This window comes from Cavia porcellus, unplaced genomic scaffold (genome assembly GCF_034190915.1).
Source record: "Cavia porcellus strain 051 isolate PalLab524CR breed Dunkin Hartley unplaced genomic scaffold, mCavPor4.1 scaffold_19, whole genome shotgun sequence".
Lineage (NCBI taxonomy): Eukaryota > Metazoa > Chordata > Mammalia > Rodentia > Caviidae > Cavia > Cavia porcellus.
In genome coordinates this window covers 66134487-66159749 of record NW_026947502.1, presented here as the reverse complement: position 1 = coordinate 66159749, position 25263 = coordinate 66134487, and the positions used below count along the sequence as shown (strand labels likewise).

The 25263-nt window shown below is 36.8% G+C and overlaps 2 protein-coding genes across 11 annotated transcripts in view; both read right to left on the bottom strand.

Annotated features, from left to right (window-relative positions):
- Positions 1-25263, bottom strand: part of Erc1 (ELKS/RAB6-interacting/CAST family member 1) — a 521572-nt gene that overhangs the window by 21733 nt on the left and 474576 nt on the right. For 5 of the 10 annotated variants that reach the window (XM_063231309.1, XM_063231311.1, XM_003463708.4 and 2 more), the window contains one exon: positions 5097-5285. The exons of 1 other annotated variant lie outside the window; for it this stretch is intronic. In XM_063231309.1, coding sequence (XP_063087379.1) covers positions 5097-5285 — 189 coding nt within the window. Of the gene's footprint in view, positions 1-5096; positions 5286-25263 lie in introns of those variants that run through there. 4 more of the 10 variants (XM_063231313.1, XM_063231315.1, XM_063231318.1 and 1 more) reach the window with 1 other exon arrangement.
- Positions 14019-23749, bottom strand: LOC106026192 (centrosomal protein of 83 kDa-like). Its single transcript, XM_063231372.1, is given in 3 exon segments — positions 14019-18278; positions 18280-19035; positions 23675-23749. Coding segments are annotated over 3 exon segments (1560 nt in total). The 3' UTR covers positions 14019-17549.

Here is a 25263-nt window from a genome sequence, read left to right as displayed (position 1 = left end):
AGTTTTTGGAAAAGACTTTAGCATCTGACCTGAGGAAACAAGTTCAAACATCACAAAAAAAGAAGAAAACCAGATCAGAAACATGCAGGCTGGGAACCTTTCTTTTTCTTCTCTTGTACTCTATGTTCTGCTCTTGCGAGCTTTTGTGCCCATTTGGTTTACTCAGCTGAAAACAGCCACTGAGGCAAGCACATTTAAAAGGAAAGAATGAAATATCATGCCTGTGACCAATGACGGATACATTCCCTGAGCGAAGGAATTGACTTCTAGGTTCTAATGCCCAGTACTGTCCCAGCACCAGCAACCTCTAATCCACTGCTTTCAAAAGAGTGGGGTGCAAGCAAAGAGCAACCAATCACAATATGAAGAAAACAAATGAAAAAGGAATCCAAGAAGAGGATGAATTCTGAGCCAAGTTTTACAACAATACTTCCTGAAAATTAAAAATGGGACTAAGTGCTGGGAAAGGGGCTTGGAATCTGAAGTTCAGTAACCCAGAGTGGCTGGCTGACACAAAAGTTCATTCCAGTGTTGTTAGTTCCCAGATGGAAGGCTGGAGAAACAAAAACAAAAAGAATAACAAAACTGTACTTTAGGGAAACATTCAATTTTTAGCTTTTTAGCAGAATCTATAAATTCAACTGCTTTAACAGTTCAAAAAGAGAGTAGAGGTGGGATATGGTTTTAAAAAATTAAACTAATAGTGACAAACAGCAAAATACACAGATATTAAGTGCAGAATCTGATAAATTTTGACATGGCCATATCTCTGGTCAAAGTATAGAATATCTGCATATCAACGCAGGAACTTCTCTTGTATCACTACTCTAATTTTAATACTATAAATTAATTTATCTTGTTAATAAGTGTCATATACAGTAAACGGAATCACGCGTTTATTATATATTCTTTTGTATCTAGCATCTTTTGTTTAACTGAATGCACTAGAGATTCATTCCTAATGTTGCTTGTGCTACAAATTCATTCTTTTTTTGCTTAGTAGTATTCTATTTCATGATATATAGTGTTTTAAAAGTTTCTTCCCTTAGTGGACATTTAGGTTGTTTCTAGTTTGGGGCTTTTACAACTAAAGCTGCTATGAACAGTCTTGTATGTTACCTGTCTTTTTGTGGATGTATGCTTTTATTTCACTTTTGTGGATGTATGTTTTGAGCAAATACCAAAGTGTGAAGTTCTGAGACAGAGGTACATCTAACTTAATGAGAAACTGTCCAAGGGTTTACACTCTTAGTAATGTTATCAGGCTGGTTGCTCTATAACCTCACTAATGGAGGGTTATTGTCAGGCTTATTAATTTTAGCCATTTCAGTGAGACTGTAGTACTAATTGTGTATTATTTTACGCTTATATACCTTCTTTTTTGAAGAGTCTACTCAAATCCTGACCAATTTTAAAAAGTTATTTTTTCTCTTGTTATTGATTTTAAAAATCTTTTACATAATAAAAATAGTGAATATTTTTAATGTTTTGAATAACAGAAATTTGTTGAAGTTTAGTTTACCATTTCGTTCTCTGAAGTTTAGTGTTATATCCCTCTGTGCTTGCTGGAGGGAGTAGTTTTAGCAAGATATATACCTTTTGGCTAATATCTGGAATTAAATCATATTTATTTAAGATTCTAGGACTTCAAATAATCATGTTTTTGTGGCACTACACACTAAGTATTCTGAGATACTTAATTGCATAACTGATCAAATTTTCCTCTATACCAACTAAGTTCACTTTACTTATTTTTTTCAATCCTTATTTTCTCTTGATTATTTGAGTTATGGGATGGGAATGTACAAGAGGTTCTGAGGGACTCCACCCTCTCTGAAAACCACTGTTCCAGAGCCACTTTGTTTAACCTTGAGAACTGTTACTATTCAGAATGGAGCTTCTTTCTTCTTACTCCTTTTATATGTGTGCATATATGTGTGGCGGTGGGGGAAGAAAAGACACAGCGACAGAGACAGAGACAGAGTCAGAGACAGACAAAGACAGACAGATACTGGGGATTAAATCCAAGGCCTTGTACATGCTAGGCAAGCACTCTCCTATTGAAATACATCTCCCCATCCTTTAAACAATTTTACTTTGAGACAGGGTCTTACTAAGTTGCCCAGACTGGCCTTGAACTTAAAATTTTCCACACTCAAGCCTCCTGAGTAGAGTTGCTTTATTCTATCATTTTGAAACATGTTGCCCCTTAACCTTAAAATGAGACTAATATACTAAGTTGTAATATAACTTATGTTTTGTTGCTAAGAATTGAACCCAAGATATCAAGTATGCTAAGCACATAATCTACCACAGAGCTACAGTCTGAGTCCCAACTTTATGGCTTAAAAAAAATACACTATGAACTAGACAAAAAATTATCTCAAAGAAATAAAATAATGGCTGTTCTTTCACATATGCAAGATATTTAAAAACAAGTATTTTCTTGTTATAAAGTCTGTTAACACTGACATAGTCCAAGTTTATTGAGCTGCTGGACTTTGAGAAAACTCAGGTTAGAAGTAAACTGCCCCCAAATTCATTCTTTGAACAATATATGCTTGGTAGAATTTAGAGATAGGAAACTACTTATAAGTCACAATTATATTCACAATAGTCACAATCATTATAGTCACAATACTAGCTTGCCAAAATCAAATCTGTCTAGACTGATATACTTGCCAATATGCACAAAATCACAATACATAAAAATTCTTCAAAATAGGATATTTTCACCTAAGAAAAATATTGTGCTCCAACTTGGGTACCACATTAACTTTATAACTATACAAGTTACAAGTTGAAAAGCTAAAAGTTTATTTGTTGCATGGAAATAGTGTTACACAGCACAGCAGCATATGAATAAGACAGCCTTTGGAGCCTTGTAAATGTTTCCCCACCTTACTATAAAGTTGAATAGAAGCATCTAAGAGAAAGATTACCTAATGAATGTGCTTCTTTCTGATCTCTGCACCTGTGATATCTATAGTTTCCTACCCTATTGCATCTTTCTGGATCTAAGAAACTGATGTGTAGCATATGTTCAGTACAGCTTTTAAAAAAACATATATAATATTAATATTAAGCCCTTTATTTGATCCTCCCAAACACATCAGGACTCAAGTCCTTGAGCTCATGAAATAATTACATTTGAACTTTTAAAACCCCCCTTCAAAAAAAAAAAAAAACTGACTGCATTTTTCAAGTTTTAGCTGAAATTCTCAGGTATGTGCTAGCTGATGATAATGCTAATAATTGGTTCATATCTCAATGTACCAGCTTCCATCCCCTGAAGTCTCATCCAGAATGCCTTGCCACACCAGGCATGGAGTCCAGTCTCATAGTCCAGCTCTTCCAGTGCTCTCTGCTGGGACCCTGTTGGAAAAGCTGGGTGTAGAGCAGGAATCCTGAGCAAGCTCCTCTGCATGCAAGTGAAAATCCTGTGCTGGCAGGAGCACTGGAGCTGCAGTCCTGTGTGTACTCCAGCAGGACTGGCTGTCAGAGAAGACAGGGACGGGGCTGGGGATTTAGCTCAGCGGCATAAGCGCCTGCTTTGCAAGCGCATGGTGGTGAGTTCGATCTCTGGTACCGATAAAAAGAAAAAAAAGGAAAAAAAAAAAAAAAAGAAAGAGAGAAGACAGGGACAAGACTCATCTGCACCCTGGACTCTTCTCTGACTCACCACAAAAAGCATGTGCCATGGCAAGGCAGGACACTTTCACAGCTCAGGGCCTGCCCTTGCTTTGACAGGAAAAGCTGTGTGGCTGGGGGAAGGGAAGGAAACCTTTGCTGCCCATGTTCCTAGACAAACACTAGTACTATAAAAGAAGAAACAGAAAATGTACCATCTCAGTGCTCATGACCTGACAGAAGCAGAGAAACGCTTATTTCCAGACATAAATAAGTATTTCCTTCAATTTTTATTGCTATATATGGGATTTCCAGCCTCGAGTACTGTCAGAATAAATTTCTGTTGTTTAGCAAGCTATCCAGGTTATGGTATTCAGTTATAGCAGTGTGAATGTACTAAGACAAAGGCTGACATAAACTGATTAATAGGTTTTTTTTTCTTGTTTTTGTGAGACAGGGTTTTGCTATGCAGTTCAGGCTGGCCTTAAACTTTCTAGCCCAGGCTGGCCTCAACTTTGCAGCAATTTTCCTGTTTCAGCCTCCCAAGTGCTGGGATTACAGTATTAATAGTTCTTTTACTCAAAACCTTAACCTTAACCTGTAATAGTTCTTCTACAACAAAACCTTGTTGTAATCCACAGTTACCCAAGACAAGGGAAGATCTATGCTACTGTCCTGTCAAAAATCCCTTATTCAAATAACTTTTCTTCAGTGGTCTGGACTTCTATGTCATAACCTACGGTAGGTTAACAGACAGTTTGTAACTTCCCTTAAGAAGGAAGTGACACTTCCTTCTAAAGGTTATATGGAACATCTATTTAAGTCTTCTGATGGCTAATAAACTTGATTCTAGGAAAAGAATGGTGGTTATCAGTGGTAGGGTTGGTGGTGGGGTGAGAAAATGTTGGTACAAAGATTAAAATTTTCCATTAAATAGGAGGAATACATTCAAGAGATTATACAACATGCTACTGCTAATGTTTTATATACAAGAAAATTGTTAAGAGCACATTTTTAATGTTATCACAAAAAATGTGAGGTAATGTATATATATAATAGCTCCATTTAATAATTTTACACATATTTTAAGATAACTCACTGCATAAGGTGAGTCCTTTTCATTAGTTTAAAAATAAATTTAAGAGGTATAACTTAGTGACAGAGAACTTGCTTAGTGTGTGCAAGGCTATATTCATCCCCGGCATTGAAAAAAATTAAAGTACAAATCAACTGAAAAGTGGTATCTGGAACCACCTCCTTCCCTGAAAAGAATCTTTTTTTTGAGGGTGCCAGGAATCAAATTCAGGACCTTGTACTTGCCAGGTAGTTGCTGTGCCTCTGACCACTGAGCTATATCCTCGGCCCTACCTGAAAAGAATCTTGAATCTTAACACTGTACTCCCAGACACAGCTCCCATGTATGAACTCTTGGTAGGCTCTTGTCAAAGCTCGAGTGAGAGGCTGACCTGCTCCTGGGTCATCTTCTGCAGCTCATTCTCCCAAGCTGCCTGGTCATCATCCAAGTTGTAAGAAGCTGGTGGAGTGAGTCCACGAAGGATGAGGGGGTCTCGGTCATGGCAGAGGGCTGTCAGGTGTCCAATATACAACTTTAACTTGCTTCTATTTTGGTCAAGTTCTAAAAGGGGTTGGATGATCTGAGGTGAAGAAAATAAGGAAAGTCAAGGTCAACGAGAAATAAGAAATTTACATATTCTTTACCACTCCTAACTCAAAGAAAACTGAGCAAAGGCTGAAGCTTCTCTAATCACTACTGACACCTTCTGGATTATAAAGAGAAACAGCTCAGATTGTGTTACACATTTAAACTGTCACACCCAACTGCCTCTGTAGGAGACAGGGAGAGTGTGTTGGCTTAGTGTATCAACACCAGACCAAGCATTCTGCATTTCAGCAGGGAACTGAACAACAGGACCAACTTGCTTTTAGAGAGATGCTATTTTTGATATAGAATGACTCATTGTCTCACAATTTCTCTTTTCACTTTTTTATGAGTAAGTCACAGAAAACTGCTAGTGAAAATTGCTCATCTGAAGACTGTACTACATATACTTTGTGTGTTCTTTCACTTTCTGGAACAGAAAAACTCTGGCTCTGGAGAAGGTGCATGCTTTTCTTGGCCAACAGACATGATGATAGAATTAATTACTGGATCTGCCTCATCCTACTTAGCTCTCTTCACTCATTTCACAGAAGATATCTGATAGTTTTTAAGACAGTGACTGATAAATCCTTATGCATCTCCAAGTACCTGACTTGCAGCTAGAGAATGAAATTCAGTTGTCACACTAGTTCTGTTTTTCTTAAATAATACACCTGTTTAAAATTTCTTCTTTTTTGTTCCCTTTACCCTAGATGAACAACTAATTACTCCTTGAACTTCCTGTGGGAATACGTTATCTAATGATTTTTTGCTCCAGAATTTCACCTAACAGCTCTTGGAACAGTCCTTTGGCCAAGTCTTGGCAGCAGGTCCCAGCTGGTGTTTAGGAAGAGAGTTGGGTCAGGTTCTTACATCACAGCATACTTAAGAGCCAGAGCACTGTGTGCTTGATGAACAGCAGCTGGTGGTGGCTGCACAATACTGCCAAGAAGCTGGCCATTTTCAGTGTTCTGGGGCTCAAGAGACAAGGTCTGCATCTGTTGCACTTCACCAGACTAGCATTTATTTCAACAGGACATCTCGGACTCACCTGATGAATACGGAGCTTGATAATCTTCTAGTCAAAAGAACCAAGGCCTGGTATCACTTTTGACAGTGACACTGATTATTTCATGAGCCCCACAGAAAATAATCTTTAGTTTAAAGTGATCAGAGTTTAGGCTCACAGAATCTTATAATCTTATAATATAGAAATTGTACCTGGCTAAACTAGAGAAAAGTGAATCAATTACTATAACTGTAAATTTAAAAAACACATCCACTTTTTATAAGGATAATAGATGAACACTGAAGTGCTACTGTGGAAGGTTCTTAGATCCCCTGAGACCCCTAATCAGCAGTCTCATGGTTCCAGTTCTGCAGTGAAATTTCCCACCTATGTCAGGCAATAACAATACAGCCAGTCCCAGGAGAAGAGTGTCTCAATTAAGCAGGGGAGAGTGGAGGAATTTTTTCACAAACACTAATCTTTAACACAAGAATTGTATTTTATTTCTGATCTCCAATGCATACTCACTGTACAAAGTTTAAAAATTTAAAAGTGTAGTCTTTAATGGCCTGTTCCTTTAAATGTACATATACTTTATACATCAATGACAAAACCATCTTATCTCGAGGGAGACAACATAGTGGCACAGCACTTTCCTGCAAGAGCAAGGTACTGAGTTTGATTCCTAGTACCAAAAACAAACCAAAACGAAAACCAAAGTATACTGTCATGGTTTTATTAATACCTCCCTTTCCTCTCGACTCCAAGTAATACATCCTTATTTCATTTTCTTTTCTATTTTAAGCACAGTCTTCTGTATGTTTAGAGATACAATTATAAAAAAAAATCGTCTTGGGAATTTTCAGAATGGGTTTGAGCAATTTATTTTCATCCTCTTTGTGTTTGAGCTTGAGGTTGCCTTCAAAAAATGTCACACATGTGCTTCAAGACTGAAAGATATTTTAAGTGAGCAAATGCCCATTTGGATTGGAAAACCAGAACAAAGATGTGTGACCACTAACAATGTGATAAATGACCTTAAGGGAAAGGTCATATCCCTTATGTTAAAATGGAATTTAGAATGATTATTAGTTCCTTGCCATTGATCTGAATGGATATATTATGGAAATGGAAATAATCTAATTATTTTAGATTGTTATTAATCAAAAAGGAATTTCAAACCAACTTAATAAATTTTATGGTAAAATGCTAATAGATTTAATAAACAATGCAACAGTACTTTGCATGCGGAAATATTTCAAAATCCAAACAAAAATGTTAAAAAATAATGGAATACTAAAATTTTTTCTACAATCAAACATTCTATGCAACATTCAGAATATGTGTTCTTTCTTGCTTTTAAAGTACATATACACTGGAAAGTATGGAAGAATTGCCCAAATAGAACAGTTTTCAGATTTGTCTGTAAAAATGTTACTTTGACCTCTTTGAAATCCTTGTCAGTCATGTAGGAAATGCCCTTATCTCCCCCAGCTCATTCTGTCTAACTTAAGCAGTCCACTTAGAAAACAAACTGTGGTCTGGCATGGTGGCACACACCTATAAACCCAGAACTCAGGAGGCTGAGGCAGAAGAATTGTTTCCAAGTTTGAGACCAGCCTAAACTAGTGAGACCCTGTCTCAAAACAACAAACAAACAACAACAACAACAAAATAAATTGTGACCCCCTACAAGGTAGAAATGCCACTGTTTAATATCAAGAGAGAAGAAGAATACTTGCCAAGTAAAGAGGATAGCTTGTGGGGATGTTTAAGTTATATCTTTTCTTCACATATGACTTCTATAGTATTCTATCCACTTCTGTAATTTATATTTGTATGAGCTCTGAACACTTTCTCAGGCCATTCGATTTTTCAATACCAGGATAGAATATGCAGAACAAAAGTCCTGCCCCACCAGCCAATTAGTTAGTCTGCTTTTCTTTTCCCACTGTATTCTATGAGATATTTATTCTAAGCATGGTAAGCTGGTTCCAACACACTGCAGGATGCTATAGTGAGAGGATGGCATATCCTCATCATAAAGACTAGATTTACTGACAGGTATTCAATATGGTTTATGACTTCAGTACATATTTGCCCTTAAGGAAATAATGTTTTGTTGCTTGAAAGATACCATTTTTCAAAGCTATATATATTAATTATATACTATGTTCCTGGAAAATTAGAATTATACCTAGCACAATTTTTCTGTGGCTAGCTCACTGTCCTGAGTTGGTTACAAAATTTTTCTCTTCTTTTTGCTTGTTGATGTCATCAGAGGCAGGTCCAACTGCCCATACAGTAATCACAGAAATGTTATTAGATTTGGTTCCTCTTTGGGCTACCATTCCACTGTTATCTCTCAATGTAGAGTGCATAAAAAATGTCCAAGAAATTAACTGGTTTAAATTTGACAAAACTATTAATGTCTGTATTAGCCATTTTATGTCACTGTAAAACAAAACCTGACACCCATAGGAGCACAGGTTTAATTCAGCTCACTTTCAGAGGACTCAGTCCATGACTGGCTGGCTCCAAGACAGAAACACTATGGTGAAAGATCATACTGGAGAAAAATGCTTAGTTCGTGGTGGCCAGGAAGAGAGTAATCGAACAGTATTAGAAAGGAACAAGGGAGCTAGAAACAGTGCTCAAGGTCACAACTCCATGACACTCGAAACACTCAAAAGTGTGCTTTATTAGTGTGGGCACAATTAAGTTTAACTATACACTATTCTAATGACATTTTCCCACCAGAGGCTCAACAGTTTTAGAAAACTAAAAAAAGAGACAAAAGAAAAAAGTTCATTAATCCTGCCTCAAAGTTTCTTCCCCTCAATTACTAAGGTTAAATTCTTGGTCAATACTGTAACTGAGGATCAGGAGGATGAAGGATAGAGTTTTAAGACTTTTTTTTAAAAAAAGGATTTGGAGCTAAGTAATATATTTTTTCTGCAATGTAATTATTTTGTAAAAGTTTAAAGTTCTTTAAAAAATACAGGGGCTGAGGATATAACTCAACAGCATAAGCACCTGCCTGGTAAACACAATGTCCTGAGTTTGATTACTGGGACACACACACACATACACACAAAATCAAAACAATATATATAGATATATAAATATAAATATATAAATATGTATATAAAATAGTAAAAATGGCCATGCTTTCAAAAGTGTTATACAGATTCAATGCAATCTCAATAAAAATTCCAATAGTATGTCTCACAGAATTAGAGAAAACAATCCTAAAATTCATCTGGAACCAGAAGATCCCAGGATTGCCTTTGCAAACAAATGTGAGATGGGCATCACCATCCCTGACTTAAAATTACACTATAAAACTACTGTGATAAAAACAACATGGTACTGTCAAAAAAAAAAAAAAAGATTCAAAGACCAATGGAACGGATTAGAAGATGCAGAAACACCTCCAGACACGTTAAGCCACCTTAGCTTTTGACATTCACTGGAAGAAAGATAGTCTCTGTAATAAATGGTGCTGGAAAAACTGACTGTACACATGCCAAAGATTAAATCTTTCATCATGCATTAAGCTAAACTTGGAAAGGATCAAAGATCTCAATATTAAAACAGGAACATTGAATCTTCTGGAAGATAGGTAGATAAAACTCGAAGACACTGGTGTAGGCAAAGACTTCATGAACAAAATCCAGATTGCACAGGAACTATCACAAAGAATCAACAACTGGGATCTCATCTTATTAAAAAGCTTTTGCACAGCAAGAGAAACCAGCAATAGAGGGAAGAGACAGCCCAGCAGGTGGGAAAAAATGTTAAGTCAGTTGTTCCTCAGACAGAGGATTACTATCAACAACATATAAAGAACTAAAAAAAAAATCAGACCTTCCAAATACAAAGACCCAATACAAAAATGGGTATCTGAAATGAATACAAACTTCTCAGAGGAAGAAATACAAACAGCAAATAATTATGTGAAAAAATGTTCAACATCACTGGTCATTTGAGAGATGCAAATTAAAACAACACTAAGATTTCACCCTGGAAAGAATGGCTATCATCAAGAAATCAACCAATAACAAATGCTGGAGGGGCTCTGGGGAAAAGGGAACTTTTCTCCACTGTTGGTGGGAGTGTATAATGGTGCAACCACTGTGGAAATTAGTGTGGAGACTCCTCAAAAACTAGTATTGAAGGTCCCATTTGGCCCAGTTATTCTGGGTGTCTTCCCAAAAGAATTAAAAACATCATACCACAGCAATATATGTGCTCCCATGTTTATAGCAGCACAGTTAGTAATAGCTAGATCTTGGAAACAATCTGTCTGAGGAACAATCCCATCGACTGAGGAATGGATAAAAAAATATGTGGTATTTTAATACAATGGAGTACTACTCAGTCATAAAGAAGGACAAACTTGAAACTTTTATAAGTAAATGGATGCAGCTTGAGACCATACTCACAAGGAAAATAAATCAGACTTCATGAATAAATATCATATTATCCCACTAGTGTGAGAATTGGAAAGAAATAGTATATGTATATGTGATATATATATATATATATATATGCACTCAACTAAATTTGGAATGGATAAAAAATCTAAATATTAAAATAGAAACATTAAATCTGCTAGAAGAGTAGGCAAAACTCTTGAAAATAATATATAGATATAGGCAATACACAATATATAGACTATAGTTACCCCTAAGTATTGTTTTGAAATTTTATTTTCTCTTTAAAATAGATTTAAAACACATCCAAAACAAATTTTAAAAAATAAAAAACATAGTAAAACCCTAAAGTTAAAAGATCAGATATACTGCATAATAGCTAACAAAACTAAAAAATCATGATTCAGACTAGTGAATGACTTTGCTTCATGCCACATTAACCTTTAACTGAGGGATATATTAAGAATAAGATGTACAAAACCTTGTCTCAAATAAAAAAAGTGTTGGGGATGCAGCTCAGGGGTAGGTATTTGTGTAGCATGTATGAGGCCTTGGATGCAGTTCCTAGTACCAAATACACACAGGAAAAAGGTATAGTCCTACTCTACACTTTAAAATGTAATTCATGTATTGGGTATATGTAATATTTAAATTGTGTAAATTATGCATCTAAATGATTTATCTTTAATTTTAAATTTACATTTGGAAATATTTAAATTGCAAAGTAAATTTCTTTGTCTGATGTAAGGCCTAGGTTTACTTAGTCTTTAATTATATACTTATGAAATTGAACAAGTTGTTAAGTGTTTAAATGGCCCCTGGGACCAAACTTTTTAAAATGTTTTCAACTAAAGCACAAGCAGAAAGCTAATTCACAGATTCCCTAAATATTTTCAGTATTATGGGCCTTCCTCATCTTTAGTCCTAACAAATAGAAAAAAGATTTTTTTTAGGATAACCAATACTTTATACTTTTCTGCAAGAAATATAGCAGACAAAAATATACCTATTAACCCTACACTTAAGATAGTTTATAAAATACAGCTGTACAATATCTTTCAAAAAACAAACCTTGGGTTAGGAATGCAGCTCAGTGGCAGAATGTTTGCCCAGCATGTGCAAGGGCGTGGGTTCATTTCTCAACACCAGAACCACACAAAACAAAAACAAAAACAAAACAAAAAAAAGCAAACAAACTACTGTTAGTATTGAGAATCTGGAAAGTTTCAGCAGCTTTGGATTGCATTTGTGCTTAGTTGGAGGGTACCATAGATGCCTTTCTTTCAGGAGTAAGTCAATAAACACTACACATTTCATGAAAAAATAAAAGCTAACCTAGTTGAAATTAAATCCAAGAAACTCCAGAACTCCAGATCTTTTTTAAAAAAAGATGTACAAAGTTTATTTCTTTAAAATTGCTTTTATCACAAGTTTAAAATCTGGAGAAGCCCTTTTCCCATCCAAAGACTTCATAAATATGGAAAGAATAGCAGGTTTTTCATTTTAAAAGGTTATACTGAAATGGTCAAGGATGATCCCCATAGGCATTTGTCCAATATCTAAGAAGCAGTGAAATCTTCAAGCAGCCAGGGCTGTTACGATCACTTCATGGTGTAGAATTTATAGTTTAAAGCCCTCTTGTAAAAGGAAGCAGTTAAATTTCTATTTTAACAAGATTCTAACAAAATTCTAACAACTGCCCCAAGGTGATGTTCCTTGATGGATTTCTGAGTACTCACTTCCACCAGACCACATCTATTGCACTACTCTGTGTTCATGGTTAGCCTCTCTTCCTTTTTTCATTAAAATGCTTATTGTTAACTTTCTTGAACATGTTATGTAGAGGTAGAGGAAAAAAAAAAAAACCTAAATGCTCCAGATTATATGTGGCTGAAGTTTCAATGAATGTACCTGATTGTTGTTCATAAATCCTCATGCCACGGAACGACAGAAAATAAGTGAATTCAAAGAAGTCAGCCTGCACGATGGAGAGACAGGGCAGTCCTTACCCACAGTAAGCTCATGGGGCTGAATTTGAAAGTTATTCACCAGAGGCAATCGATCCATTCTAACCAGGAGCCACACTGTGGTGTAGGTTATTGACAAACCGGTATGAACATGAGTCAACTCAAAGAGCATGAAGAGCCCTACTAACTCACCTAAGATCTTCATCATTGCTTCAGACTCCACCCAAGGGACCCTGGAAGCAAGAAATCAGAACTCTAAATCTTAGCTTCCACCTTGTAACAATTTTTCATGTGTGATTGTACACTAGAAATGATTTGTGGGAGGAGTTTGAGAAGGTTTTAAGCTCAGGTTTAGAGAAGCTTCAGAATGTTGTAATTAGCCTGATGAAGAGATGATTGTTTTATTTATTTATTTTCTTTTTGAGACAGGGTTTTGCGATGCAGTTCACACTGGCTTTGTACTCACTTTGTAGCCCAGGGTGGCCTAAAACTCACAGTGATCCTCCCGTTTCAGCCTCCCAAGTGCTGAGATTACAGGCATGTGCCACCATACCCAGTTAAATAGGTGATTCTTATTGGAGCTCAAAGATCACCATGATGACAGGAATATGGAAAGTAATGGCCAGGCTCAGGAGGTTGCAGTTTCATCGACAATTGGACTAGAGACAGGTATGTTAGATTTTGGCATAAAGTTTATCTACATTTTGCTTTCACTCAGTTAAAATCTACCCTACCTTATGGATTATAAGAAATGCTGCTGAAGTTAAATTTTAAGGAACAGAATGGTAGGGGCTTGTGCATTAGTGAGGAAAGGAAGTCTGTTGAGCATATCCACATATCTATTTATGTGCTTGATGAAAATATTAAGGTTGTAAATATCAAGTATTTACTTTAATAGAGGGTTATAGCATATAAAAATAAGATCACTTACCAACAGGCAAGGTAATGCATATGAACAGATGAAGGTAAGGCAGACAAAAGAGGATAAATGGAAGGAATGTTCTGTGAGACACAAAGCTGTCACAAGCTAACCACGTGTTGTGGTTTAATGACTACAATATCCTCCCAAACTATCATTCACTGAGAGGGGGAGCTTTTGGAAGGTGACTAGATACCCACTGATGAACCAATGGGAATTTAGAATATTTTAAATTTCTTCCCTAATTTCTTCTATAATCACTGATTATTCAATAATGTATTACTTTCTATGTGTTTGCATAGTTTCTGTGGCTTCTTTTGCTGTGAATTTCTAGCTTCATCCCATTATGATCCAATAGTATTTAAGCATGTATTATGGCCTAAGATATGACCTATTTTGGAAAAAGTTCTGTATGCTATTGAGAAAAATGTAGATTCTATTGTCAGATGAAACACTCTGTACATATTTGTTAAATTTCTTTGTTCAGTGGTGTGGTTTAACTCTGAGTGCGGTTTAAATTTAAATTATTAGTATATATACATACATATTTTGAATGACTTTTCTATAGTGCAATAAAGTTCTAGGGCTCCATATTGATATTGAGATATAAAGGGAAAAAATCTAGGCATACAGAAAAAGCAAATGAGGGAAAAGAGAGATTTCATGTTTTTGAGCAGCAAAGTCAAGTAAGGACAGAGGGTAGACTTAAAAATGAGATAAACAATTGGCCACAGGTAAAAATGGTAGCTTTCATCTTCTTGCATGCTTGTACACAAATTCAAACACCAAACCTGAAAATTTACTTCTCATTCTGTCTTAGGTCCCTTGCCTGAAGTATCTCCATTATTACTGTCTGCGGTGGAGTAAAACAGTCTTTTTTGGCATTATTATATGTCTACTGGGTAGACAGATTTAAGAAACAAAAACAGGCTTGTTGCCTGTTGAAAAAAATAATGACCTTTATCACAATATTTCATTTTCTTTCTTCTCTAATTTATAATTGCACTTGGAATAGAACAGATATGCATGTGAAGTTGCCCATGTAAGAAAAGTAAACCTTCTAATAAAGAATACGAACCCAGATGATAAAGAACACATACACTGATTCCTTCTCATAGTCTGTAAGATTACAAAGAAGAGAAAACAAGTACCATTATCTACAAACCATTAGATTTGACATCTTACATGTCAAAGGTTCACAAAGGCCAGTCTTTGGAAAAAATTCTTCTTTGAGTAACATTTATCTCAAGGTCACATGAAGGTTGTGTGTATGTAAGTATACAAAAGAGTTAAGAGTAGACAGAAACAACTTGTTATTAATTACTTTAAGTCCAGCATCAAATTGAACATAGTAGACCATGTAGAAGTCCACTGCTGAATGCTCACAGACTATGGCCAAAGAGTATCTCCTTCTGAGTCTAGAGCCTTTGACAGATAAAGCTCTTCATTAAAAGTGGTTAGCAAGAACTTGGCCTAAGAAGATACATAAAGACGAGAGAGGAAGAAAACTTAGCTACCACCTGGAATCTAGAAGACAATATTAACATGCCTGTAGGTATGTATAAGTATCAGAAATGAGTATTTGTATTTGGAAAAAAGTAAATTATATATAGGAATTTGATCTGCTAATGCTCAAGATAGAAACAGCCAGAGAATGAACTGTGACAGGTTAGAAACATTTGTGATTTGGTGTTTAAGAATCCTACATGTAAGCTGGGGATTTAGCTCAGTGGCATAAGCATCTGCCTGGCAAATGTGAGGTCATGAGTTTGATCCCTAGTACAAAAAAAAAAAAAAATCCCACATGTATGCTTGTACTAGCAAGAGTATGTGACAGCAAAATGGAAGGAAAGATCTGAGCAAAGAGGTCCTGAGCCAATACTTTCAGCTTAAGCATAGTGTAGTTTTGTTGGAAATAAGTGTCACAAGAACTCCATCTTAGAGAGTTTGAGGTGAGGGGCTGAGGATTTAGCTCAGTGGCATAAGCGCCTGCCTTGCAAGCAGGCAGTCGTGAGTTCGATCCCTGGTACCGATAATAAACGAAAAAGACAAAAAAAAAAAAAAAAAAAAAAAAGAGAGAGTTTGAGGTGATACTTCTGAACATTACAGAAGAGCACATAAGAACTAAAATCAGGCCCAGGCTGAGAGTATAGAAGTCTCTCCCTAATTTCTTCCTCTCATTACTACAAACTGAGATAAAGCTGAGTTTTTAGTGAGACAAAAGCTAATTTCAGGAATCTCTTGGGTATAATACATCTTCCCATCACTCCTCTATCAGTTTTGGTTTGCTCTTACCTATTAATATATTTTTTTCCTTTCCCTTTCTACTGCCTCTCTCTGCCCACATGAAAATCTTAATTTCTACCCCCTTTACCTCCCCCCAAATTCCCATATATCTGAGAAGCTAAAAGGGATCTTGGCTCTCCTAACAGAGCTGTCCTTTTTTGGATTTATGTTTGCTGTAGTCAATCAGGAAATCATACTTAAAAAGCAAATTACTTCTGAAAATTTTATATGCCATGAAAAAAAATTCCATGGATTAACGATTTCCAGACATCAGCCCTTTCACCTTGGCAGCAATCCAGGCCTTGGGTAGAAAAATAGAGAAAAAGAAGAATTAGAAGCACTCTTTTCTCTATTAGCTTCCTTTATTTGGGAATAAAACCTCCCATGCAGTCACTGAATCCCTCTCCCCTCATCTCTCTGTGTAAATTGCTTGAAGAACACCATAATTAGGCTCTGATGCTTAAAAAAGCTTTATTATTTGAGAATATAAAGAATTGTACCATAAAGAAGGATAAATTCAAGACTTTTTTTTTTTGTCTTTTTCCTTTTTATGGGTACCGGGGATCGAACTCATGACTGCCTGCTTGCAAGGCAGGTGCTTATGCCGCTGAGCTAAACCTCCAGCCCCTAATTAAGACTTTTATAGGTAAATGGATGCAACTTGAGACCATACTCATAAGGGACATAAACCAGACACACATGTGTAAACATCATATTGTCTCCCTGTCAGAAGCTAAAAGAAATTAATTTTTTTTTCTTTCTTTTTTGTCAACTTACTTTACAGGTAAATTACTAACCAGCCTACATTTTGTTAGATCATATAGCTTCATGTGCTTCAGTTTGGATATACCCCTGTTCGGGTTTCTTTTTTTTTTTTTTTTTTTAATTAGAAAAATATTTATTGTAAGCTCTTTAATAAATTATGTGCACACAGCTTTTTGAAAAGGTAGACTTTTGCAATGAATGTCTGAGTTTTTTATGCCATCTTTTAAATTGTCGTATTTTCTCCCAAAACTATAGGTTTATAACTCTTATTGTAAACCACAATAAGAATTTACTGTCTTTGTTATTGTCAAGCACCTCAAAGATAAGGAACTTTTAAGACATATTTCAAGCAAAATGCCAAAAAATTCAAAGTAAAGTCAATTTTATAACTTGATTTCCTAGTTAGTTGCTTTTATCAATTTATTTTTATAGTCTCAAAAGGTCATTAATATATATTCTAAATATCTGAAACTTTCTTTTAATGCTTCATTTGTCATAACTGGTCTTTTCTTCTTGAGGCACATTCAAGTACTTTGGCAAACAGCAGCGAAGCAGCTCAACGCCTGTACGTTAAACTTCACATTGTGCCGCGGCTGAGAGCTCATCGCTTTTGATCTGTCCATCTCTGCACCAGGAACATCACTCACCAGGAGACCCGAGTCTTCGTGTTGTTTCTAGTTCTTCTAGTCTTTTGCGCAGGACAGAGTTTCCTTTGATGTTGTTCCTCCTTAAAGCAAAACAAATTGTCAGAAAACCCCGAAGCCTCCTCTCACACAGGCCTGCAGCGATGTGCAGGGGAGCAATGTCAACGCCAGCAGTGTGGAGAGCAGCATGGTGAGCTGTTGACCTGACGCCAGATCCAGCCTGCTCTTCTCTAGGTGCGGAATTCACTGCACGAGAGGGGGAAGCAGAGCTCCACGCCCGGGGCCATGGCTGACGCCTGACAGCTAACGGGATTGATGGATGTTGGTGGAGGAATGTTAGGGACCAAAATCAGACTTCGAAATTCATTATGTCTTCTCTGTACATCCTTTAGTCTTTTCTGAAGCCTTGTATATTCTTCAAATGGAACATTTTGTCTGGTCAGCACCTGATTCTCGGCTTCTAACTCTTCTCTCTTGGCCTCCAACACATCCACCTTTTCTTGCAGGCGCTTCAGTTTGTTTTCATGAAGAGACTTTCTCTTTTTCTGGGCAGTTGCAGCTCTCTGTAGTTTCTCTTTCGCCTGATTATACTTTTCTTCTCGGTCTGTGATATGTTCTTGAAGCTTGTGCTTTTCTTCCAACCACTGAATCTGTTTCTCTTCCAATGTCTTTTCAACTTCTAGCTGTAGTTTTTCCGCTTGGCTTCTTAAGTGACGGCATTCTTGCTTTAACCTCTCCACCATTTCCTTCAGCATTTGGTTTGAATTCAGCAGTTCATTCTCAGACTGAGTCAGTGAGGTTACTTGGATCTGCAAGGTACTGATTTGCTGTTTCAGATCAGAATTTTTATTTTTTTCTTTCTCAGCATTTTCAATATTCACAATCTGTTGCTGAAGTTTTAACCTAATACTCTGAAGTTCCCTTCGGGCCGACTCCTCTGCCATCTGTGAAGCCCGCCCGCAGTTTCTCCTCGTGCTGATCCTTCTCAGATTGCCTCCAAATATCGTGCTCCACTTTCATTTTCTCTAAATCTGCTAATCTGTTCTCAAGCTCCAGCTTTTCATCTTGTAATACCACAAGCTTCTGATAACCTTCTTCCTTGGCAGCTTGTACTTTACATACTAACTCACGATCTTTTTGTACTAAGAGCGTTTTGTGGTGTTCAACAGCTGATTTGAGAATTTCATTGTCTGACTGTAGGCTATCCAGTTCACTTTGAATCTTATTTCTTTCTCTTTCTAGCTCACTCTTAGCTCTTGCTGCCTCCAGTTTGATGTCTGTTATTTCTAGCTTCTTTGAGTGTTTCAGCTCCTTTATTGTACTGGTCAGTGTGCTTATTTCTTAGTCAGCTTTATGCAATTTACTGATCAAAGACATATTTTGTTCATTGCTTGATTGCAGCTCTTTTTCCAGGCGTTCAGCCTGCAACTTGACCGATTGTTTTTCAGTCTCCAGGGACCTGACTATAGCCTGCATCTCAGCCAACTGCCACACCTGTATTCTTTGGACGTTTTCTACCTGAGCACCAGAATTCTCTTTTTCAGCCCTTAGTTCTGCTACCTCGGTCTCTAACCCTTTTAATTTCTGACCCAAATGGGCTTTCTCTTGAAGAAGCTGCTCCACTCGCTTCATGTGTCTTGTGGGATCAACAGCGAGCAGCCGGTTATGTAGCTCTTCTTTATCTTTCTCCAGTCTCGCAACTTATTTATTTAGGTACTGGGGATCGAACTCACAACCTCATGCTTGCCAAACAGGTGCTTGTGCCACTGAGCTCTGTTCTGGTTTCTTGAGCACGCTGACGGCCTGTCTGCATCCCATTTTTTACTGACTAATACTTGACTGTTTTCCTCTGAGGATCTGTGAGCTTCATCAAATGTAGGGGTTTTCTTTTTCTGCCTATACTTGCACATTTAAAGGCTCCACTCTGCCACTGCACTTCAAAATTAATCTTCCATCACTTAGTACTTAATGAACCTGTACATGTAGCAGAGAGAATTAGGATACTTGGGCTCTTCTTTCAAAAGTGGGCTGTATGTACATGCAAAGAGTACTGGGACTGGAAATCACCTGGGTGGTCATGCCCCAGGTTTTTTAACCTTGATTTCCCTGGTTGTTAATTTAAAAACATGTAATCAGCCACAATTTATAGGATTTCTGTATAAGTATAGTGTGCTAAAAAATTGTGCCACTGGAGCTCCAGGATTTCTGGATGTACTATGCTGAGCCTTTTTAAAATCATAGTCACTTTATATTCTCAAATAATAAAGCTTTTCTTTATAGCCAAGTAGTACTCCATGTGGTATAAAAACACCACATCTTTTTTTACCCATTCTGCTGTCAATGGGCACTTAGATTGTTCTCAAGATCTAGCTATTACAACGTGTGTTGCTATAAACATGGGTGTACACGTATCACACTGTGGTACAATGTTTTTAATTCTGGGAAGATACCCTAAGGGGAATAATTGAGTTGAATGGAACCCCCAAACCTAGTTTTTTGAGGAATCTCCACACTGATATAGGAGGGCCTTCTTAAACACTTAACTCTCAGTGATTCTCTTCTTAAATGAAAGATTTATATTTCTACATCCTTAAGCTTGTGATAAGTGGGAGTCTTGATGATTTCTAAGATGCCTTCAGGTATTGTCTCTGTACAAAGTACAATGGTACCTTGGTTCACAAACTTAATTTTTTCTATAATTCTGATTGTTAACTGAACTGGAAGAGAACAGAATTAATTTTTCCCTTAAGGACAACACTGAACCTAATCAATGAATTTGATTTAGTTTCATTCAATTCAATTTGTGACCAGAACTGTTGAAAGAATTAAGTTTGTGAACCTAGGTACCACTGTACTTAAATTTCTTTTTATTGGTACCAATCACTCCTTTCTTGACCCTAAATTTATTTCCTTGTGAGCCCAAATTTAAGTTTTTCCAAATTCTCTACTCTACTTATTTGTCCCTTATTCTCAATGCAAATCTGGCTAAAAGCATGCAGCACTGCCCCTCTCATCAGCCTGAAAATTGGGTTGTTTTGAAATTTCACCTAGCAGGTCAATTAGTCCTCTCTCTTATCTTTAATTGCAATCTTCTGCAAAGTTGCGGGATATCACCTTTACTGTCTACACTTCTATTATGATTCTGGTTTTCTGAGTTCTGACCAGAATCACCTACTAAGTTCTGTTTATAGCATTCTAGGGCTTTTCCAGCCTGCTTCTTCAAACCTTTTAAAATTCTCCTGAAAATCCATTCCAAATGCTTCTAAACCATATTAACCAGCTAGTCCCAGGAATGGTTCCACTCCCAATATCAGCTTTCTGTATGAGTTTTCCCATGTTGGGAAACAATATAAAAATCACAATTTAAAGAAGAGGAAGTTTAATTTGGCTCATGGTTCAGGGGATTGTGTTCATGGCTTTAAGGCCATGTTAGGGCATTGTAGAGTAAACTTGCTTAGTTCATGATGGCTGGGAAGCAGAGCAGGGAAACAGTACCAGAGAGGAAGAACAGGACCATATATAATATCCAGTCATCCTCTCATACCTAAACACACAACCAGAAATGTGCTTTACCAATCTGCCGGAAATTTCTTATGTGAGCCAGATGACACAATTAAAGTTAATAGTCATAGAAAGAGACCATTTAAAAAAATACAATCACAGTAGCTAACACAGTAAATGTATTTAGAAAGTAGGACATAAAAATGAAAACAAAGAAAAAAAAAAAAGAAAGAAACTCCAAATCTAGAGATCAAATGAGAAAAAGATCTACAGAATGTAAAAAATCCATCCCTCCTATGTTAATTTGCTTTGTTAGTACTGGGTTTTCTCTAGTTCTCCTCTCAGGGAGTATATCTTTGGCATCAAATTACTGGAGAATTTGGTACCTACGTGTTTTAAGCACCCCAACAAAAATGTACTACACCATTCTGAAGAATTCTTAATACTCAGTTGCTTTGTGGCTTTAGCAGCTATAATGTTTTTGCATGAGACACTACTAATGTGACATAAAAAGTCTTTCTTAGATGTTTTACTGGGAGCAAAATCTCTGTCAAATGGTTCATTTAAGGAACAAGATTTCCATAGTTTCATTTAGTAATCAATCTCTGCATATCACATCCACATATGCAGCATTTCGAAGTATTCTAATGTAGCAAGGGTGCCTGAGGTACTGTGTGCTGTACATTTGATACTTGAAGGCTGTCAGCTTCTAATGTTACCAATATGTTCTGCTCTGATATGTAATCATATATGTCTGTACAGTAGAATAAAGTATGAGATGCATATATTACTTAAAACACACCTTTATGTTTGTGTGTGCATTTATTATGTATGGGCACACACAAGGACTATGGTCTGATTAGTTGGGGCTGCACCCCTCCGAACTGGAACTCCTACATCCTGGCATCTCTTGGAGTGATGACAATAAGCACCTTTCAGTAAAGCACAACTATTTGCCCGGCTACTTGCCCTTATCTGCTCTCATGTATGCTCTGTATCTTTTGATCTTAATGAAGAACTGCATCTATTTGAATGCTGGTCTGGCAACAGCTGCTATGGCACCTCAGCACCTTACAGCCCAACACTTAATGCACATCCAGTAGTCTCCATTCTTCAGTGCCAGAGGAGGAAGCCAGTGTGGCTGTGGCCAGAAATATGACCCATTGTACTGCTAGTCAGAAGTATGCAGGCCCTTAGGTGGTGACATCATGTTAATGACAAGGTACCCAGTTTCAGATACTGGAGGGGAAAAAAAAAGCCTCAGCAGAGTCTGTTCTGTATTGTTTATGTTATGAAAGCTTATACATTCTATGAAGCAATACAGACCAGCAAGCAAAAAAGTGCAGTGACGGTGAGCACAAGGTTTGTGGACAAATTGGCTATTTCTAGAGTCTGCTGTATTCTAGTTAAAAGACCCTAAACAACATACTTTACAAGCAGTGTACCTTGTAAGTTGTAATAATCCATACGCCTGTCATACACTAAGCTTCTTCAATAACCATCAAACTACTATTCTTTTCATGCATTAGTTTCACCACCTGTAAGTTTAAGTCCAGCCTGGGCAACTTAGTAACTCAAAGAACCCTGTTCAAAAAAAACAAAAGGAAAAATAGAAAACAAAATGGCGAGAGATACAGCTCAGTGTGAAGGTCCTAGGTTTACTCCTCAGTACTACAAAACAAAACAAAATGAAACAAGGCAGAAAATCATAATGCTTATCTTTGTGAGGACCTGAGTGTGTGTAAAATACAAGCTATTTCTGACAGTTCTACTTGATTTGCTGACCCTGAAGACCCCTGAAACTCACCGTTGGTGCCTGGCCCCCTAGGGACTGTGGCTGGTGAGGTAAGGGATGTAAAGTGATGAGAAGCACAAAAAAGACTGAAGTGATACAGGAGACCAGAAGGTGGCAAATCACAGTCCAAAGACCAAATCTAGCACTGCTGCCTATTTTTGTACAATCTGTCAACTAAGGATAATTTTTTAGATTTTCAAATGCTTGGGGCTAGGGATTTAGCTCAGTGGCATAAGCACCTGCCTCGCAAGCAGGCGGTCATGAGTTCGATCCCCGGTACGAGGAATAATATTTTGTGAAGCATGGAAATGGTATGAAAATCAAAATATAGTGTGTGAATACAATTTTATTAGTTCATGGCTACATTCATTTGCTTACTTATTATTTACAGTTGCTTTCACACTAGAGCAGAGGAACTGAATATTCTGAAAGATGGTAGCTAGGGTTATAAAGCAGAAAACATTTATTATTTGGAACTTTAAAAATCTTTGCCAATCTGTGCAATATAACAGTTCCACATAACATGATAACTGTGACATCAGAGAGAAAATTATTACAATTTTCTCATAGATTAGTTAAGAAATAATCATTTTTTAAAAATGTATTCATAGTTGGTATTACTGGTATCAACTGTAATATCATCTCAAACTAAAGTATTGGCTTAATGAAAATTTAGATTTGAGCCGGAGGTTTAGCTCAGTGGTTGTAAGTGCCTGCTTGGCAAACACGAGGTCATGAGTTCAATCCCCAGCACCAAAAAAAAAAAAAAAAGAAAGAAAGAAAGAAAGAAAGAAAATTTAAATTTGGCAACAAGTATAAAAAGAAAACTGTCAAAAAGAAAACTGACAATAGCAGAAAGTTATAATTAGCAAAATCTGATGTGCAGAAAAACACTGACTGATAAAATCATGATACTTTATAAAAAAGAACTGATACTTAAAATATAAAAAAGTATAAACTCTGATACTTAAAATGAGTGTTTAAAATAACAGAACTGTAAAAGTGCATCATCTTAAACTGCATATATAGAAAATTGATCAATACATTGAACTGACTTACCAGTTCCAGAAAAAGTCTAAAAAATGCCTTTGATATTGGTGTAGGCTGAATTAAATATTGGTGAATCGGTTGCATGCTTCTATGGGGTCAAATATTCTCAAGGTCAAACAAGTTTAAAACATTCATTGGATCTACTGTAAGTACACAATGTAAGAAATGGAGAAACTTTAGACTCCATGGGTCATTTACTTTCTAAAATGAAAAATTGGAGGCCTTGAGAAGTAACCTGACTACTGAAGATGGTAAGGAGCCAAGTTAGTGTCGGGAAATCACAATCTCATGCTTCTCACTTTGACCAATGATAAAATATAGTCTTTGTTCCATTGCTTTTATCTGAATAGTTCCTGTGGAGAAGTTAACTTTCTGAAGTATAATTTGGCTTCTATACTGTACTACTTTCTAAATGAAGAAAGACTGGTAACTATTTAAAACATTTCTTGGAAGACCCCAAGCTTTTGATAATGAGTATGTTCTGACTTCTCACTTTGCAGTTACCTTGCCACTTGGGCTCTCTGCAACACTCTCCAAGATAATGCAGGATGCTCTTGATTTCTGTTCCCCTTTCCAGCACTTCCCCTTCCATTACATATGAAGGTCTTTAGGATCTATCTCCTGCTGACTGTTTGATTGTTGCAGTCTGATTGTTTTGCCCTGACATCCAGTAATGATTTAAAAATAAATCTAATCCTGGGGCCAGGGATTTAGCTCATGGCGTGAGTGCCTGTTTGGCAAGCGCGAGGTTGATCCCCAGTATCAAAAAAAAAAAAAAATCTAATCCTGGGGGTGTCATGGCATATGATTATAATCCCGGAAGGCGGGAGGGCTCAGCAAGGACCTGCCTTGAAATAAAAAATAAAGTGGGCAGGATGCAGCAGAGTGCAAAGGCCCTGTACTCAATTCCTTAGCACTGCAAAACAAAACACCCAGAAATTCTCTAGCATTTGTCTTTTCAAAAAGTGATCCCTAAAACCCTGTGGCCTATTAAATATAAGATGCTCTTAGAACTTAGAAGTGGGGATAGCACATGGCCAAAGTGATGGTAATATTTAATTCTAGGTCGTATAAGGCAATGTGGCCTCCTTTCTGCTCTGGTCTTTTGGATCATTCATTTTGGGTGAAGTTGGTCACCAAATCACAGAGACAGTCTAGCAGCCCTATGGAGAATTTTACTTAGTGAGGAACTATTTTTGTCAAAGCCAGTAAGAACAATCAGTAAGTCATCTTGGGATTGGATGCTCCTTCCCTGGTTAAAGTTTCTGATAAATGCAGTCACAAATGATTTTTTTTTTACTACAACTACTTGACAGATCCCAAGTAAGAACTGCCCATCTAAATTGCTCCTGAGTTCCTGATCAACTGACACCACTGAGATAATAAATGTTTAGTGTTTTTTAATATATCAAATTTTGGAGTAATGTGTTACACCGCAATAGATAATTACTATACTCTAAGCACTATATAGGTACTTTCTATCTCAGTGCAAACTACCAGAGTAGTCAAACTTGTTATGCTGTGTATGCTTCTAAACCTTTGCAAATCGCTACATCTTAGTCTAAAATTGTATTTGCCTAGCAAAAGCCTCTGTTCCT